General features: G+C 38.3%; 1 protein-coding gene across 5 annotated transcripts in view; it reads left to right on the plus strand.

Annotated features, from left to right (window-relative positions):
- The window catches only part of GPATCH2 (G-patch domain containing 2), a 185,272-nt gene that overhangs the window by 50,316 nt on the left and 114,231 nt on the right, over positions 1-20,725 (plus strand). Inside the window, exon 6 of one of the 5 annotated variants that reach the window (XM_045010248.1) lies at positions 11,214-11,723. The exons of the other annotated variants lie outside the window; for them this stretch is intronic. Within the exon in view, the coding sequence (XP_044866183.1) occupies positions 11,214-11,390 (177 nt within the window). The 3' untranslated portion in view covers positions 11,391-11,723. Of the gene's footprint in view, positions 1-11,213; positions 11,724-20,725 lie in introns of those variants that run through there. 5 annotated transcript variants of the gene reach the window in all.

Consider the following 20,725-nt stretch of genomic DNA (forward strand, 5'->3'; position numbering starts at 1 on the left):
TGTTGCAAAAGGTTTCAACCAGATGTAAAACTGAGGTAGTGGCTAATACGGAGTGTTAGTCTTTCTATCCTGCCCAAATTCCAGCACTGGTAACCATTCTGCCTAATGAAATTCTTCCTGCAACTTCAGGGATATGTTGTTCTTCATATTTTGAGGAGGGTTGGTATGTGCTGATAAACAGTTTCTGCTTACCAGTAGTGGATGTTGTGATATTTACTTGAATTCAGTAGGGCCCTTCCTTCCTTCATTGGCTTACAGATGTATTTGATTAATGGTTGTACCATTTGGGATCTTCAGATGGAAGAAGTTTCAGAAGTGAATATTATTTTATATTTTTAATATATTAATATTAATATATTTAGCCAATATATTTAGCCAATAGCAAAGATCAAGATAGAATAAAGAATTATGTAGACTGATATAGTAATTTTTAAAAAGAAAATGTATGATAAAAAAGCAACCATGCAGAGGAAAGGTAATTACATGGAGGACTTTTAGTAAACTGATAATCCTAGATTTAAGGTTTGTCACTGGAAAGTGGAAAATCCTTGTAGCATAGTATTTGTATGTTGGGTTTTATACATTGGTTTTTCCATTTGAAATGTCAGAATAATGTATTTGAAAACATATTAATATCATTGTTTTCTGGACTGACACCATGTGAATTTTTATTAAGTTTTCAGACTCATGTTGTAACCATGGATGGCTAAAGAACAAATACAAATAGTTAATGCAGTTCAAAAAAACTGCTCTATTTGGCCCCTTGCAATTTGAGTCCTTTGAGTTAATTACAGACTTAAACTGACTTCTGAACAATCTATTATTTTCTATAGACTAACTGTTTAGTTCTTTGTCTGAATGTTTTTTTTGTTGTTGACTTTGAAACCACCATTTACAATTATCAGAATAACTTAGTTATAGCTATTTGAGTTATTTTCATTACAGACTCTCCCCGGGTTACACAAACCCGACTTACGCAAATCCGCACTTAAGGAAAAAGTTCCGTACGTTCCGTATGCTTTTTTTTGGCACGTAATTGTTGGGTATACGTTCCCGACTTACGCAAAATTCTACTTATGCAAGGCGTTCTGGAATGGGGAGCATCTGTATTGCTGTAACACTGACATGGCATCTCTGGAAATTATTTAAGCAAGGAAATTTAACTTTTCTTCAATTTTCAGATTTGAGAAATATGTATTTATCTATTCATTTTCTAATTTACTGTCATCTGTTGAATAACCATTATGTCAACCTTCCTTTTTATATTAAAACCTTTTCTAAAATGACCTTCCAAGTGAATAGTTTTAGATCAGATGTCTAGACTATCCAGATGGTTTGCTTATTTCTACATAACATTTAAAGCTTTCTTACTATTTATTGATAGGATATACAGTAAAACCAAATTATGAAACTGGCATGCTTAGAAAACTTCTTTGTACAAATATGTCCCAATTTATTGTGAGATGTTTAAGGGACACTATTAATTTGAAATATAGGAAATTGAATACAACTGAGTTAAAAGTAGTACCAAGTACTACACCTTGCCCTCAAAAGACTTGAGTCTTGCACCGTTAGTATTTTTTACAGTCATATTCTGTTTTTTAAAAAATGGTTTATTCTCCCGTGTTAATTTGTGATAGACCTTCATAAACAGGGGAAACCGAGTGACAATGCAGGGAAAAGAAAGAAACAAGGTCAGATTAGAGTTCTGTCCAGTCCATAAAGAAAATAAATATAATTTTTTTCTCTAATCTTTCAAATCTAGTCATTTTAGATGTTACTTTATAGTTAAGTTTAAAAAAAGAAAATTAGAAGTGTGGGGTTTTTTAAGTACTGTGTTGCTTCAACTTTTTTTAACAAACTGTAATCATATATGTAATTGTGAAACATTAAAGACAATTTACAGTATATAGAATAAGTTTAAGAATTTATTACTTGAAGGAGGTTATAAGGCAGATTTGCTATAGCAAATACACTAGTCTGAGCAACACAAAAAGAATGAGACTGCAACAAAAACTGAATTTTTCCAGAAAGTAAGTCAACCATTTTAGTATTAAACTGAACATATATTTTGGTCTACATTAAGATTTTTTTTTTTTGGTTTGGAAGACTAGAATAAGTATCTTATTTTTAAGAGTCTGACAGTGTAATCATAGTTTGTACACAGCATGATAAAGAAGCAATGTTAAAGAATTGTGAGTTGTTTACTATGCTTTTCTCAGTGGCATTTAAGCTAATCACTATCTGATTTTTATCTTAACCGCTATTAAGTGAGATTTTATTTCAGGTTTATATATGCATTTTTTCATTTCATTTTTATTACAATGGTTTTAGGGGCAAATGGTTTAGGGAAACAAATGTATTAAGACTGATACAATAAAAACTAAAACATTAAATAAAGTATTTGGTGTTAAATATTACTAAAATACAGAAATTTTTAAGAAAATATTTTTGGGTTTGATGGATTAGTACTCTTGAAAGGGAAACAAAACACTAAATATTTCTAATCCTGCATTATTTACCGCATGGGTGGTTAAATGCTACTTTAAGCCTCATAAAATTAAAAGGGAGAAATCTGCCAACTGTAGCAGGAATTGGATTTAGGAAGAGTGGTACAGAGCCAAAATATTGCTACAGAATTAAATGTCAAAAATCTTCTTTAATAGTAGATATATAGTTCACAGTGCTTGGTTATGATTAATACATTTAATCTAAATCACTGAAAGTTGCTCTCTCCTTTTCCATAAAATACAATAGGACACAAATCAGTTTTACTGTAGGTGGATAACAATTGGAAAATAATGCATCTTCCCGCCCAATAAATTGTCAGTTATACCTTTTAACTAAAATCAATTCATCTTTCTAAAATTTATTACAATTTCTAATAATAAATCTTCTCAAATGTTTATTCATTTGCTTTTTGATACATTTGTGCCACTTTTGCTATGGTCTAATGTTTTTTCTTTTGATTCATTGTAAATTAGAAAATCTATTTGGAGTCAGTTTTCTAGTTAAGAAGTTAAAATCTATAACCCAGCCATTTTTTCAAAGTCTCCTTTACACATTTTAATACCCTTGAACTTGAACTTAGATACAATCCAGTAAATTCTGATCAGAAGGTGATTAAAAGACTTTTGAATGTAACTTCTTGACTAAGGGCCAGATTCATAAAACAAGCACTTACGAGGTTATTAGGTGATTTTTGCCACAGACCTTTTCCTTGATTCAAATAGGAAAAATGAAACAATTATAGCAAATGAGCAAATATGTAGCTTTTAGTCAAAGGATTTTAATACAGACAAGCAGAAATGCCCCTTTGAATTAGGATCCAGCTGTGATCATACACAGTGAGATAGCAGAAACCTCATTTTGTTGTCCTTTCACAGTAGTGAGACAGCAGTAACACTATAGAAAATTGTTTGTTTTTTCCTGTGCTTACCACTCCCAAAATATGGTCATCCACTTTTTAATGTTTTAAAAATATTTAAAATTAGCTCAGATAGAAAAAACATGTTTTGAAAAAAGTGCTGGTTCATTTAAGAAATCTTGTAATTGTCCTCTGATGACTGATTTGACACTTGTAGTGTGAAATTCTAGGTTCATTCTTCAGCACATTTTCCTGGTGGAACCTTCAATATGTTGGCATTTAAAGTGGGGGGGAAATGGCACTTCTCTATAAATATTAAAAAGTTGTAGGGAAGGTAGTTTTACATTATTTTTTAAAAAATCCTCCAATCAAAACATTTTCTTCGTTCCCAGCCCATTAGTACTAATTATGACAGTTCCCAGCTTTTTTTTTTTTTTACAAGAACTGCAGATTAAAAGCTTGGCATTATGTGTAATTACTACTAGATATAAACTGTAGCTTCCATAATACCTGATCATGTTTTGCTTATACTATAAATGTCAAAATGTTGACACAACAGGGGAATGTTAGAAAACACTTCAGACACAACTGGGAAGAAAAATGACACGTTCATAATTTGAACTTGATCTACTGTATCACTTCTTGGAAAATTTGTTTAGTTGATAGCATCTTGGGTGTTGAAATGATTGATTTCAGAGCTAAGAAAATCATTTGTGTGGATGAATTAGAATTAATTAATTTTACTAATTACACAGATGTTTTCTTAGGCAAAGATCAGACATTTAATTACAGGTCTTACCTGTTCATCTAAAAATAGTATCAATATGTTCAAGGCTGTCTTTTTAACAGTTGATTTTTATTTTATTTTTTTTGTATGGAAGTAAAATCCCATCCTGGATGTGTTAATCCTTAATTAGCATAGTTCTATTCACGTAATGGTGTACTAATAAAATGAAAACATCTAGGTCTGTAAAATAACTTGTATTTATAAAGTGCCCCCAAGAGCAAATTAGATTAATACTACCATTTTGTAATTTCAAAATCAATCTTACCTAGTTTGTGTTTCTAATTAATATAGAGCCACATGTGCAGTGTTTTACGAACATAAGGAGACAAAATCCCTGCACCCTGGAGCTAACAATGTAATGCCCCAGTCCTGTGCAGAGTCCCAGTAGGATTCTAAATGGAGGTAGGAGGCAGTGTTTGCAGAGCCTTTTGCAGGATGGAAGATGACATAGAAGTTCTAAGACACTGCAACATATAACAGGGAGTCAATGAGGAAGGAACAATAAGGAGATTTGTGCTGTGGGAGTATTTTTATTTTTCAGTTATTAAATTAACGTTGTTGAGCTGTCCTGTTTTGGATTGTTTTAAATATCTACATATCATGATCAGGTATTGGTGTGGCAGTGAACAACACCTGAGTATGGGATTAATGGGGCAAAGACAAGCAAAGAAAATTGAGTTTTGAGGAATTATTGAAAGTAATAGAGTGAGGATGCATACAGATAAGTAAAGCTGTTCCAGGCATAGGAAATGCCAGGAACAAAGGTGCAAATCATGGGTGGAAAGAAAGGAAGGAAGGACACATCGGTGTGAGTGGAGTTGCATAATGAATATTTTATGGAGTAAATTAAAAAAACAAAAAGCAGAAAATGCAAGACTGTAAATGAATTATGCTGGTTTAACTATTGTAAATATAGGTAGGATTGCCAACAGTCCAGGATTGGCCATAAATCTCCAGGAATTAAAGATTAATCTTTGATTAAAGATTGTCATGTGATGAAATCTCCAGGAATACATCCAACCAAAATTGGCAACCCTAAATATAGGACAACTTTGTAACTATTTTAAAAACTTATCAGGGCTTTCTAATTCCTCTGTATAACAGAGTACTTACTATACACCATTGTACCATCATAGTAATAACTCAATATTTGCTTTGTGGTTCAATTCTTTTTTGTGTGTGAGAGGGGTTTCATGCACAAGTTTGAACATCAGGTAAAAAATGTTCTCAGTTTTTTTCCTTCTGAATCAGAACGGAGAGGTATCTTGTCCTATATAAACCACCTGTTTAAAAGTTGAAGCATGTCTGAGTCATTTAAAATACAACAAAGTCAATGTTCAAACATAATATAGAAATTCCAACACTTTACTGTATAGAACTTGTTTTAATCAAGATCTCACACCAGCCTCTTCAGGGTTGGACTGCTTATTCCTGCCAAATACTTTGTTAGACAGGGTTGTAAAAGTGAAAACAGAGACCACTCAGATATCCAGTCGCACAGCTTTCATGGTGGTCCATGAAGATCAGTTGAGAAGGTGCTGTTCTGGAAGGAGAATAATTCTTGCTTCCTGTATATAGGCTTTTTAGGAAACATGCTGATGCTCAGACTCATTGTTTCATAGAGATAAATTATATCCTTGAGGTATTGTCCGTTATGTTATATGCTCTTTTCAAATCATATTAGGGGCACAATTAGTTCTTATGCCTCCAAAGGAGGGTACGATAAACTCAAGATACAGTTCAGTGTCAAGGTGGGGGGAAAAAACAACCTGCAGGTTCAGGTACATCTCGTGTCCTTTTTATTTAACTCTGCCTTGCTGGAGAAGCTGTAAGTGGCCAACTTTGCTGTCAGTGTACACATAGCCCAAAGGTCTCAAATGGCCTTGACTTTCGCAAACAGATTATTCTAGTAGGATGACAGAACTGGTTGGCTGTTTACAAAGCTAATCAAGTCAGACACCAGCCAAAGCGCAATACCAGCTGTTAGAAACTTTGCTGGTACCAGATTAATTAAACGTAAAGAAAGAAATGTTTTCGGAGTTTATCAAAATTACTAAACTGGTAAAGTGCCCACAGCTAGGGAGAGGTGGGACTTTTTGATCTCACTAGTATAACTCTGAGGATTTGTCTTGGCAGGCCGCTCTCTGAGGAAGAGATCATAGAAACCATTAATGGTCTATCCTTTGGCAAAATGCCTGATTCACATTCACTCAGAGCTGACTTCTTTTAAAGCTTTATGTGCATCTTTAAAGACACACCTCTTAAGTATGTCTAATCATTCTAAGGAAACTGATGGTACTTGTCTAGATTTCCAGATGCCTGGATCATTCTTTATAAGAAGGTTAAAGGCCCAGAGCTATGTGTTGTATGTAGGTCCATATCCTTGATTAACATGGCTATTAAAAATATTAGCAAAACACTTACATCTTGTATTTGAGATGCTATGCAGACTGACCAAACAAACTTTATCAGTAAGTGCTTCTGTCCACGGGCTGGGCAGGGAAGGGTTTGGTAATTTAAAAAAGAACTTCCCTAAAATCTTTAGAGAGATCAGGTACTTAATATCTTCCTTCCACACTGTTACCTTAGACCTAATCTCACCTTAATTTGCTCATATTGTCTCTGCAAGGTATTAGTGTGTACTGGAACCACACCAAATAATTGGGTGTTGATTGAACAAGCAGTTATGCCTCAAGGGAATTCACTAACATTTCTGATGTTCAGTAATTCCTCTGAGTTCTAGTTAACTTACACTTTTTTGGCTGTCTGTACTAACACAGTTTAACGTATTGTTCACATCATTTGAAAGCTAGCTATATATTTAGTCATTCGTGACAGGTAAATTTCTTAAAAAAAAAAAAAATCCTCCAGGTGAACAAATTTAAGAGAACTCAGATTTTATACTTCACCATTGTGTGTGTGTCTCTCTCTCTCTTGTCTTTCCTTCTGCTTTGCTATGTTTTTCTGTCCTGTCAAATTCAATAGTGACTCCTCACGTACAACAGGAGCATGTTGTTGATGATGTATACTTTTTATAGGGCGGACGTGATGGGATTCACTCACCAGTTCAGCACCTCCTGCTGGTTGTCCTGGGGATTAGCTCTGCTAACCAGTGCTTCTTGCTCTGTTGGTGCTCCACCCATCACCTCTTCTGCTCCTGGACCCACGTCTCTCCAAGGACTGATGTCCTCTTCAGTGACACAGCCCTTTGGTCGTGCCACACTTGGTGCTCCCCCCTTCCAGGGGACATCTCTGCAGTCCCTGTCCAGCCACGTCTCTCAGAGGCAACTGCAGTCTACTGTTTAGCCACTTCCCCAGTGGTGAGCAGGGGGGCCGTGGCGGGCCTGCCCACTACTCCAAGTCCCGGCCCAGGAACCCTGTAGAAGGCCGCTGCTTACAGCGCCCCCTCTAACTCTTCAGTAGGTTTCCCTGGGCTGCTTCTCTGTGCTCCCAGCACCCTCTTTGCCCTTGTCTCGGGGCCTCTGCCTGCAGCTCCTTGCAGTCCACCAGGAGTTGCCTTTAGCTCCCCTGGTCTCTGCCTGTCCAAGGTGCTTGCTACCTTCAGCCTGCAAGGCAACTGGTCCTCCTAAAGCTCCAGGGAGTGACTGAAGCTGCTCTGCTCTGCAGCTCTTCTTATATGGGCCCGCCCAGCCCTGATTGGCTGCTCCTAGCATCCCCTCTCTAATTGGCTGCCTCCTGCGCAGCCTCCCTAGGACTCTATTAACCCTTATGGACCAGTGTTAGGGACACACCCCATCACAGTAGGTTTTTTCATGGAATGAATTTACTGTGATAATACTATTATGTATTTAAACTTCCACATTCTCTTAGCATGGACCCACATAAGATTGCTGGATGGCAAATACTGTTTTGAGATTACTCGAAGTTTACTTTGATGCCGTGGAAAGATTCCTTTCTTGCCTCTCAAATAGTCATTCAGAAGGAAGGTTCATGTTCAGAAAAAGTTTTTCTCAGTCCCACTGAAGAAGAAGAGGATTTTAGAAGAAATTAATCAGGATATCTCTCTGTTCTCTCTGATGACCTGAACAGTCTCTGAGCTTCAGTTATAGCATTAAAGAAGTTTAGGAGGCACTGCCTTATGTCAATGCTCGTTCCTTGATCTCTTGGGCTGAGAGAAGTGATGTCTCTCCCTTACAATTGTGTGAAGCAGCCTCTTGAGCATCCTTATGTACATTCTTTACCTTATTATCCATCTTCAATGCATGTTGTTGTCGATCAGGTTCTTACTCTGTCTTGTGGCATTGTGAACTGATGCTGAAGCTTCCAATGTCTCTTCTTGCATTCAGGGAGTAGAGACAATGGTAACTTTTTGTTAATTTGATTTTCCAAATCCTTTTATGCCATTCCTGACATCCCACTCCGTTTTTCTATTGTGACTGCTATGACTCTTTTTCTCAAAAGTGATCATCACATTTGAAATGTATGGTGAGATCACACGGTACAAAATATAGGTCTGTCATGTGCCGAGATCCTACAAGCAATTTATCCTGAGCTATTGGTCATGCTTTAGGCAAGGATGAGTGGCAGTTTAAAAGTAGGAGGTGGTTTGTTTTTGTTTTAGACTTAATAAATATTTTTAATGGAACAGAGCAAGCAAAAGTTTATTTAATTTTTGTTTTCTGGTAAGGTTACTTAAATGATCTTTCTGTGAAAGTATAATAATTTGGGGAAACTGAATTACCAGTTAAGAAATTAGCAGTAGTAAGCATATTTGTCATGTATGCAGATAACAATTATCTACCTAGATGGAGCTTAAACTGATACCACTAAAATAAATCAGTTTTTAAAAACTTAATCCACAATAGTTCCTGCTACCACCTGACATTTAAAAAAAAAATCAGAAGTTGGGAGCTTAAGTTAAAGCCTGGTCTACACTAGGCGTTTAAACCGGTTTTAGGAGCGTAAAACCGATTTAACGCCACACCTGTCCACACTGAGAGGCCCTTTATATCGATATAAAGGGCTCTTTAAACCGTTTCTGTACTCCTCCCTAACGAGAGGAGTAGCGCTAGTATCGGTATTACCATATCGGATTAGGTTTAGTGTGGCCGCAAATCGACAGTATTGGCCTCCGGGCGGTATCCCACAGTGCACCACTGACCACTCTGGACAGCAATCTGAACTCGGATGCAGTGGCCAGGTAGACAGGAAAAGCCCCGCGAACTTTTGAATATTTCCTGTTTGCCCAGCGTGGAGCTCCGATCAGCACGGGTGGCGATGCAGTCCGAAATCAAAATAAAAAAAGAGCTCCAGCATGGACCATGCTGATGTGATCGCAGTAAGGGCAGGCAAATCTGTTCTATCAGCGCTCCGTTACAGAAGACGAAATTCAAAATCATTTTAAAAAATCTCCAGACAGACGCCATAGCAGGGACTCAGCGCACTGCTGCGTGATAAGCGTAACGGAAAGCCAAAGAATCAAATGGATGCTCATGGACTGGAGGACTCAAGCTATCCCACAGTTCCTGCAGTATCCGAAAAGCATTTGCATTCTTGGCTGAGCTCCAAATGCTTCTAGGGTCAAAAACAGTGTCCGCGGTGGGTTAGGGCATAGCTCGGCAATTTACGCACCCCCCCCCACCCACCCCCAGAAGTGAAAGGGAAAACAATCCTCTCTTGACTCTTTTACATGTCACCCTATCTTTACTGAATGCTGCAGATAGACACGATGCTGCAGCACTCAACACCAACATCCTTGCTCCCCTCCCCCGCCATGGGTGGCTGATGGTGCAGTAAGACTGATACCCATCGTCATCATCAGCCTATTGGCACATGGGGCAGTACAAAAGGACTGGTAACCATGCCGACTAGCATCCGTTAGGTCGATCAAGGGTGCCTGGCCCTAATTTTTCCTGGTAGATGGTGCAGTATGGCTGGTAACCGTCCTCATCATAGCAACAGGGGGCTGAGCTCCATCAGCCCCCACCCTTCATGTGTAAAGAAAAGATTCAATTGCCCCTGGACTAGCAGCGCGATGCTGGGCTCCTCTCCTCCACACTTCTTAATGTCCTGTCTGGACTATCATAGCAGCTGGAGGCTGCCTTCCACTCATTTCTCACTAACAAGTCACTGTGTCTTATTCCTGCATTCTTTATTACTTCATCACACAAGTGGGGGGACAATGCTACGGTAGCCCAGGAAGACTGGGGGAAGAATGGAATCAACAGGTGGGGTTGTTGCAGGAGCACCCCCTGTGAATAGCATACAGCTCATAATTTCTGCTGGATCTGACACAGAGAAGCTGTGCTCTCTGGTTCTATGATACAGTGGTTCTCTAGTACACTTGCCCAAATTCTAGACAGGACTGATTCTGTTTTTAGATACCAAAAAGGAGGGATTGACTCAAGGAGTCATTCCCAATTTTGGCTTTTGCGCCCCTGGCTAAGAGCAGCCAGGGGCACTTATGACAGCAACAGATGGTGCAGTGCAAAAGGACTGGTAACCATGATCATCTTTTTACCAATTTATGGATTGGTAGATGGTACAGTATGGCTGGTAACCATCTCTGCTGTCATGCAAAAGCAAAAGCATGCTGCTGTGTAGCGCTGCTGAATCGCCTCTGTCAGCGGCATCTAGTACACATACGGTGACAGTCACAAAAGGCAAAACAGGCTCCATGATTGCCATGCTATGGCATCTGCCAGGGCAATCCAGGGAAAAAAGCCACGAAATGCTTGTCTGCCGTTGCTTTCCCAGAGGAAGGAGTGACTGGCGACATTTACCCAGAACCACCCGCGACAATGATTTTTGCCCCATCAGGCACTGGGATCTCAACCCGGAAATTCCAAGGGGCGGGGGAGGCTGCGGGAACTATGGGATAGCTACGGAATAGCTACCCACAGTGCAACGCTCCAGAAATCGATGCTAGCCTCGGACCGTGGACGCACACCACCGATTTAATGTGTTTAGTGTGGCCACGCGCCCTCGATTTTATACAATCTGTTTTGCTAAACCGGTTTATGTAAATTCGGAATAATCCCGTAGTGTAGACGTACCCTATGTGTGTGCTCATATAGGGCTGGATTTTTTTTTCCACAGGCACTGAGCCCCCACATTGACTTCAACTGGAATTGTGGATTTGTAGCATCTCTGGCTATCAAACTTCCATTGTGCAGGATCCTAAAAAGTGATAACTTGAATTCTGTCAGAAGAACCTTGAGATTGAATTACTACCTCAGTATTCATGTATTGTTGTTTTTAATGTATGCAAAATGATTTTTATAGGCTAAATTTAAAATCAGTGATGCAGAATAGGGTCTATAGTGCATGTGGTATTAGAGAGAGTAAAGTAGTTATGATATAGAGGAGATAGAAGAAAATATGCCTATATGCTAAAAATGGAGACATCTTTTAACATAGAGTGGTGATTACTACTGAGCTATTATTCCTCTTGTAATTTTTTTGTCAAAAACAAGCAGAGAGCTCTTTTGGGTATATTTTAGTAAATCTGTACAATGTGTCTTCTAACCATTTTAATAAATGTACACACTGAACTCTGTAAATCTTAAATGAATTCTGAGAGGTGTCATATTTTCACAATATTTATTTAAATACTACCTTCAATTGGAGATGTAATATAAAAATATTTAGAAATGCACTGTTTAAAAGTCTGCTTTACAAAAAAAAAAAAACCCACCAAAAATAAGTGTTTGTTATTTTTCACATGGAGTCTGCTTTGGGATCTACTAGCTCAGACTTCTGCCTGGGCAGACTACCATGTAGGATCAAAGCCTTTTCTTTGTAATATCTTTTAAAGTCTTAATTAGATCTCTCTTCCATTTAGAAAATAGTTCTGTACTGCATATCTTATGAAACACAAGACAACATGATATTGGTGTGTGTGTGTGTGTGTGCGCACCAGCATTTGTGGTCTCTGCCCTCAAAATAGGAGCACAAAACTTAAATGAAGAGTGGCTAGGCTGTGTTTTCTGGGCAAATATGATCTTTTAAAAGAGACTTTGAATTTGAAGGTATGTTCTTTAGTAATTGTAAAGAACCAAGCACATTTTCAGAGTTTAAAAAAAGAAATCCTTACCAAATTGTATCAAGTGCAAGTTATTTTTAGGTGCAAGTTATATAACCTGTTTTTATTTTTTTGTATACTGTCACTTTACAACAAGGTAAGAAAAGATTGCTTTTTTGAAGAGTTTACAATCTGTTAAGACAGCATACAAAGGAGGAATACAGGATATCGAGAGCAACAAAATTAATGCAAGACAACTTGTTAGCTCCATGTGTCCGTACAGGAAGATAAGGAAGTGTGAAAGTTGTCAGGGTTGGGTTTATTTGACTCCTTGAAGAAGTAACTTTCTAGAATTCACTTAGGTTCCTTCCTTAGTACTTGACACACAAATTGTGGCTATTTATTTTTCTTTCCTGGAAATGGCAGTTGTGGAGGAAACAAAAAGAGAGCAAGAGAACCACAAAATCTATTCCATATCACTAAGAAATAGCGAGAGGAAATCTAGAGAGAGATCTAAATCTTTTTTTTGGCCTTGAAGATCTTAAGTTGCTGGTTTGATATCCACAGAGATGTCAGATGGACAAGCAAAGTTGCATGATTAGATAGCATGGAGACAGGTTTTCAATGGAGAAGTAGTTTGGCAACTCATCTGCATAAAGCTAGTATTTTAGGCCATTCTTGTTAATAAGAGCACCTAGAGAAAATGTGTGCAGAGAAGAACATGAGGGCATAGGCATAACCTGGGAAAATGCCCATTGAAAGAGTAAGAAAGAAATAGGAACACTCACCAAATGGACTGGTCAGAGAAATAGGAGGGAAAACCAAGAAAGAACAATGCCTCAAAAGCCAATAGAGAACAGGCTTTTGAGGCATTGATCTGAAAGTTGCTATTCTCTATGTAGACACAAAAGACAGACCTATTCCACCTCAGAGTTGACAGCACTTAAGTAGTTCTAGTATCTTTGTTATAAGGTGCTTTGACATTCCAAGACTAAAACTTTATGCCGTGCAATATTTATCTAATTTTAGTATTAAAAATAACTTTCTTTAGTCTTCTGTATATTTTTAGCCTCTGCAGTGTGTTTCCTGAAAAAAGGATCTAGTTGATAGGCTTAAGCTTTCACTATTTGCTACAACCACACTATCTTTAAAATTCAGCAGAGCTATTAATCACCGTTTGAATATGTTGTGTCATACATTGGTGTGAAACACCCCCTCCACCCCACCCCCCCAAAAAAATTAAGAAATTGAGCCATCTATTGAAGCAGCTACAGAAGTCAAAGCTCCTGGGCATACAGGCTGAGCATTTAAACAAAATAAGTTCTAGTCAAACTGTGAAGTTTCTTCCATACCTATCAGTTTATTCTGTACTTTTATATGATATGACTTCATCTATTGTCTGTAAATCTTCCAGAACCCTATTTATTTTAACTTTATTCAACCTAAGGTATGAAACATGAATATTTTTAAAAGAGAACCTTAATGAATTGTTGAACAGTAGTCAGTTAGGGAGACTTCATCCACCCTTGTTTTTTTTTTTGTTTTTTTTTGTTTTTTTTTTACTAAATTTCCCCAACAACGAAGAGAAACAGACAGGTTGTTGGGGAAATTACAGCTTCTGGATTCAAACATACCAGGAAGAAAATGTTAACTAAAATGACATGTTTGCTGATGTGCATATTCCAGTTTACGTATGCAGCAGCTAACACTAAAGTTTGGTTTTAAATACGAAAGTAAATAAAAACCTTTACAGATCACATTGATTTTCTTTTGCTTAGGGCTTGTCTACGATGGCACTTTACAGCACTGAAACTTTCTCGCTCAAGGGTGTGAAAAAACACACCCCTGAGCACAGCAAATTTCAGCACTGTAAAGCACCAGTATAAACAGTGCACCAGCATTGGGAGCCATACCTCTCGTGTAGGTGGGGTTATTTTAGAGTGCTGGGAGAGCTCTTTCCCAGCGCTCTGCCGTGACTACACAAGCCACGTTAAAGCCCTTAGTCTCCATCTAAAGTCATACTCCTTTGATTTTTGGCAGCAGAAACACTTCCACAGCAGCTACATCTGAGGTCACAAATTAGGATTGTAACTTGAGGTAGGTGATAGCCAACAAGAGCAGATGGAGCTAATGGAAACAAAGATCTTCTTTTCTTTCATATTTCCATTTATAAATAAGAGCAGGGGAAGAGAAATAAGGATAATTTGTGACACAGAATTAGAATTGCCTTTTTATATAATATTTTGTTTTTCCATGCAGCTTCACAGATAAGACTATGAATGTCATTTTTTTTAAAAAAGCAGCAAAACCCATTACATATGCCCAGATTTAAAAAAAAAAAAAAAAAAAAAAGGCATTTTTCCCAACCCCTTAAGAAAAGGTACGTTTGTATCACTAAAGTATTCTCACTAGTGAAGTTGAAGTTTGCACTGGCAGGATTTTGAGATAATTTGAGATTACCTATAAAAATAATGGCAGTATATATTTCATGTTTACATGCTCACTCTTCTTCTGGAGAAAATGAAACCTGCTATTGAACTTTATTTGTAATGTAGTGTCTTTCCTCAGTCCTGGTCTCTCTCTACACTTGGGAGTAAAGTAATAATAATCATACCTACTTTCATGAATCACAGATTTAATGCAACCATCATGCTAAATGAACAATGAAAAACATTATTAGCACTAATTTGGTATGATCAAAATGTTAGTTCAGTTTAACAGAATTGAGAATGTAAAGATGAAAACAGTTACATTTGGAAATTATTCTTTTTTTTAATAAGGTCTATTTATATTTTTTTTTCATGTTTTGGTCTATTTGCATTACCCTTGTACATAATCAACATTTTGCTGTTTCTGCCTATGACTTCAAGTAGTAAATAATGATGTAATGGAGACATAATTGTATTTAAAACAAGCAATTATTTCATAAATTTAGGATTATAATTTCACAAGTGGAATAAGCACCAAGAGAAATTTTAAGAATCGCAGATCTTGCTTTAGCACAATTATCCTTCAGTATTAAAGAATGAGGAATGAAAATTACAGAAGATAATATATACCTTACGAATGGTTAAGTGCCACTTGACAGCCCTTTAACTATACATGCGTTCTGGAATTTTGCAGATATTACTTTCTGTTCCTTCCCCAAAAGAGTGCTTTTTATTGATATCTCACTGGTATAATTCAGATATAGAAAATATAATTCAAGATCCCTCCTCTTACTCAAAGCGCCTTTGATGTTATAAGTACCATAAGCATGTTGTACTGGCATATTAAGAGAGCATTTAATTTAACCATACATAAATTGGTAAAAATGCCCCTTGTTCCTATGTGCATTGAGGATTTTGGATGTGTATATGCAAGTGTGAGAAAGTGAAATTGTGATCATTGGTGGTGGTTTTTTTAATTTTTATTTATTTATTTTTTTACTGATTATCTAAACATTTTTGAAGCCAATTTACCTAAAAGATTATAAACTAAGAAAAGCTAGAGAGGGGGGCATGAAATGTTTGGTGAAGACACTATGTGCACTATAGTACTATGATGAAAAAATAGGGAGTGCTGAATTAAATTCAGCAAGATATTTTTTTCTCTCTCTCCTTTCTCTTCTTCCTCATATGCACTCATTGAAATCAGTATTAATTGGTATCATTTCACTGGGAACTGTGTAAGTATTCAGTATGAAGAATAGTTAGAACTTCATGTCGGCAGGAGGTGCACAGGTTGCAAAATACACATTTAGGCTTACAGAACTCTGAATGTTCCCAGTCATTGCAGTTAAAGTTGCCAAATGAGTTCAACTCATTCAAAACTAATAATAAAAATAGGATTCCTTTTCATACATTTTACTTGTAAGTTATGTATTTTAAAAAAAGAAAGATTTTTGAATATGCAGTACGAGATATGCATCACTTGTTTCCCAGCTTTACTTACCATCCTGTGATGTCTCGGCATTACCGTATATACTCGTTCATAAGCCGAATGTTTTTTAGTAAAAAAGGGACGCACCAGAGAATGGAGTTGGCTTATGAACGGGTTTAGAGAGGGAGAGGTCTGACACAGACCCTTCTCCCCAACAGAGGGGACAAGGAGAGGCAGCACTGCCAGCAGAGCCAGAAGGAAGAGGCGGGGCCAGAGGCTCTTGGCTTCTGGCCACACTGCTCTCCCCCCAGCCTCTGAAGCAGCTGCAGCTCCGGGGCTGAAAGGCTGCGGCCATGCCGCCCGGCCCAGCCCGCCAGAGCAGCCTGTGGCCGTGCCGCCCAGCCTGCTGGAGCAGCTCCAGCTAGGCCAGAGACAGCCTCACCTGGCTGGCCCCAGCTAAGGTGGGAAGGGATGGGATGAGATAGGGAGAGTATGGGGAGCCCCAGGCTAGGGGGTGGGGTCATGTGGGGGGTGGTCACAGGGGTTACTCCCCTGACGCCCAGCTTCTCTTCCCCTCCCCCCAAAATTTCCCCACCAGTTGCTGTCCCAGCCCATCACAGTAAACCGCTGGTGGGCCAGGACACTTTGTTTGCTTAGGTTTACCTCCGTGCCTGCGGACGCTTGAAGTAAACAAACTGTCTTGACCCACCAGCAGCTTATCCTGACGGCCTGGGAGCCAAAGTTTGCCGACCCCTGAATTATAGGGTCAGCTTATGAATGGGTCATAAAAAAATTTCCATTTTTACTTATCCATTTTTCGGGGGGTCGGCTTATAAACGAATCATTTTATGATTGAGTATATATGGTAAGTTCCAACAAGAAACCCCTTTGATGATTTGTATGTGCTAAGTGCATAGATCTACTGCAACATTTTGAAATTAAAATATATCACTCATTCTTTGTGTATTGATTTGCACATCTCTATGTCAATATTAAGTTGAGCGAGTTTTCCAATAAGTTAAAAAGATCTGGCAAGGCAGGTTACATTTAGCGGATTGGTTTAAGTTTCTGCTTGTGTATTTGTTAGCTGTGTATCCATTTTTGCTTTTTGCCCTTTATTCTTAATCAATGTTACAGATTTTGAAATGTCCCCTTGAGTCTGACAAAAGATGAAGCCCATTACAATATTTATAGTAAAATTGTTGCCCTTTCCACTTATTAGTTAAGATTTTAAAACTGCTTTGCCCTTTTTCTGACAAGTTTTTAGAATTGCTTTTGCAATAGCACTTTAATATAAATTTTAGGTTATTGTGTGGAATGTGGTGTTATCCTGATAAAATTTTGTTTAATCACCACCATTCTGCTGGGCTAAACTAGTCAATGTTGGAAGTGTTGCATTCATTTTGCTAAGAATGGCTATTCTGCTTTGAACTTCATTTGTTTTAAGTAAACTCTGGAAGCACCAGTTTGCAGTTAAATTTGAGCTGAATTTTGCACTTACAGCAGGGATTTTCAACCTCTTTGTTGTATTCAGAAGTAAACTCATCCTGGGTACATCCATGGTTTAGTGACAGCACATGTCCTGTCTGATCTGTGTAGTTTCCTCTTTCCCTATTTTGAAACCCTTTTCAAATCCCTTCTATGGCCTTTTAAAAAATAGTGCACTCCAAGCAACAACCAGCCTTGCTAGGAGCTTGATTCAACGCTCACTGAAGTTAATGAGTCTTTCCATTTGAATCAAAACCTGTGCTCAAGGATCAGATTAAGGCAGTACTCCATACACTGTATTAGCCACTTCCATGGTGTATCCATTAGTTTCTGCAGTATTTAAGTTTATATCTTACTATAATTTAATATTTATAACACAGTATTGTTCAGAGATTGGGATCCCACTGTGTTGTGTACTACAATTTTATACAAAGGCACAGTCGCTTATATGGGGAATGCTGATGTGATTCCCATAACAAACTTTCAAATTTTGACTCAGTGTAGTTTTGTCTCCCTTAATTTTCATACAAATAATAACTCTGAAAAAAGGTTAAAGGGGCGCACTTTAATAGTGCACTTTAAAATAAATTTTCACTTACTATTATGTTTAATATATTTTAGATACTTAGAATATTCTAAATATTTTAGATCTAAAAAGTCATGAAAATTGGCTTTAACTCTTTAAATCTAATGATAATTTAATGGTAACAGGTTAACCACTTCACAGCTAATCGTTTTAGCAAAAAAACCAGCTACCTTGTCATAGTAAGTGGAACAACTTCTTCTCCTTGACCACTTCATGTTATTAGCTGGTTGCTTCTGCAGCACTCAGTTATTCTAGACTGTGCCAGGAAGTCTCTATCTATAGGACACCTATAGAGTTAAATTCAAGATGCTATCCTGAGTTAAAAGCCAAGTTGGTGAGTTTTCACCGGTATTTTATTCCAAGTTAGCTAATGACTTGAAGAACTGACTATTACTAGTGTGGACTATAAATTTGGCCTGAATTGCCTTGGTGGCAGTACTTTTAACTTATCAGACAATATGCAATAAAGTTAACAGGCTTGTATAGTCTATTGAATCCACCCTTGTTGCCAGCAAAAGTATATTCAGGTGGCCCACCACATGCGTAACAGCTTACTTAAGACCAACTTTGCATGAGCTTCAGTTACCCAGGGTCAGATGGGGAAAGGATTCATGCCCCTGACACCTCACTGTGGCATACCTTGGGGAGGTGGGGGGTTCTCTCTACCCCTGGGCAATGTGTATATGAGGAAACCATCTCCCGTCTTTTGAGTTAACAGTATGTTCCTTCTTAAGGGCAGCTTCCTCTCTCTGCCCTGCCTCAGCGTGTGCTGTGAGTCAGGGTCCCTTGACTGAGGTGTCCCCCAATATCCAGGGTCTTCCTCTGTAAAGAGTCCTCTGTTATATGCGACAGGCTCCCGGTTGCTGCATGTGTATCCTGGATGCCTTGCCTCAGTTCCCCCAATTTTGGTTGGGTCTTTGCAGCAACACTGGGCTGTGCCCCAGTTTCCCCAATATCCACTGGAATCTTGGGTGTGGCCACAATGGGCTGTGCCTCAGCTTCCAAAATTTCAGGTAGAATCTTGGCCACAGCCACTCTGGGCCATGCCTCAGTTTCCCCAAATTTTGTTCCTATTAGGAGCCACCCTGAGTTGTGCCTCAGTTTCCCCAGTTTGATTCTCAGGATCCTTTGGGAGCATGGCTGCCGCAACCCTGCCTTTGCTCCCAGTATCCACTGGAATTTTGGCTCCAGACACCTTGAGCTACACCTTATTTTTTCCCCAATTTTGATCTGCCATCTTAGCAGGAAACTTGGCCAAATTCACTTTGAACCATTCCTAAGTTTGCCCAATTTCAGTTACCTGCAGATGTGCTAACCATACCAAATGCCACCTCCTGGCAGAAAGTTCTCCCCCAACACCCTTTGGTTTGATTAAGTTCCTTCTCTGAGCTGGATCAAAGGTGTATGAGCTGTAATATTCTGCCTCTGGAGGAGATCCACACTCTGCTGGTTGCTACTTGCATCCCAGTCCTACACCCCTGAGTAGCCTGCAGAGTGCCTAAGGGGTTGCTTGCCAAACTGTTAATATTCAAACTCTAGGACCTGGGGAATCTCAGGTAAGAAATTCTAAACTCTGGGAATGTCCCTCTATTTCCCCTATTTGCCCTTCACAGCTCTGTCCTGGTGTGGAGAGTCAAGTTCTTCCTTCTGCTCCCAGGTAAATCTTCCCCTTCTTTTCCTTTCTGCCAGTAATTGCAGAGGGAGCCTTTATATGGGTAATAACCCCTTTTCTTCCAGCCAACTGGACAAAGGACTCACCTCATACAGTTCCAGTGAACACATTCTCCCAGTGGAAAACAAATGATTTTTTTTTCTGTACCAGTTCCCTGATTCCAGTCCGGAAATCTTCATGAACAGGTGCAGATGGGGAGGAAAATAAACTTTAGAGCTATCCAGTTTTAGTGGTTTGCTGTTATGATCTGATAAGAGGCTGACAGAGTCTCATTCTATTTAGCTTATTCATTGCCCTTTTGAAGGACTTGTAGCCTTTATATTTGCTTTTAATTCAGTATACATATCTTATTGTGCTTGGCAGCAGAATTTGGAGGGTTTTTCTGTGCAGGTTAGACCTGTGGTTGCAGTAACACTTGAGTCTAATTTTGATTTTATTTTTGTATGAATATTGTAGGAGACTTATATTCTTTAACATCAGAAGCTACAATACAAGTTTCATTAACTTGCTGGTAAAACTGGAAACTCTTGGTAACTTTTCAGTGAATGAGGTCCGTTTCAGCTTCAAATGTGTGCCTTCTGATAGTCCAAAATAGGAGTTAGAGTGTTGTGTAATATCATTGGTCAGCTAAAGAGTATAATAAAAAATATGGCGCTATAATAACTCTAAGCCATTACATCTTCTGAACTAATTTTGTTTAAAGTATCAGCGCTAATCAGTATTAAATAAAATGACATATGCATCTATATAAAGCATTTTTGTTGTGCATGCCGCTGATTCTCCATGCTGTCCTTTGTTCTTTGCTTTTGAGACTAGTCCCTTATCTTTCTGCAATTTCTTCTGAATTTTCTGAAGCTTCACAACTTCATTGCTACTGTCCTTCAGTCTTCTGTCTTCTCTTCAGTTATCATGCCTGATTCCTTTGGACAAGATAAGGAAGAAAAAATTTAGTTCTTGAGATGCCAGCAACTTCCTTAAGA

The sequence above is a fragment of the Mauremys mutica genome, chromosome 3 (assembly GCF_020497125.1).
Source record: "Mauremys mutica isolate MM-2020 ecotype Southern chromosome 3, ASM2049712v1, whole genome shotgun sequence".
In the NCBI taxonomy this organism is placed as follows: Eukaryota; Metazoa; Chordata; order Testudines; family Geoemydidae; genus Mauremys; species Mauremys mutica.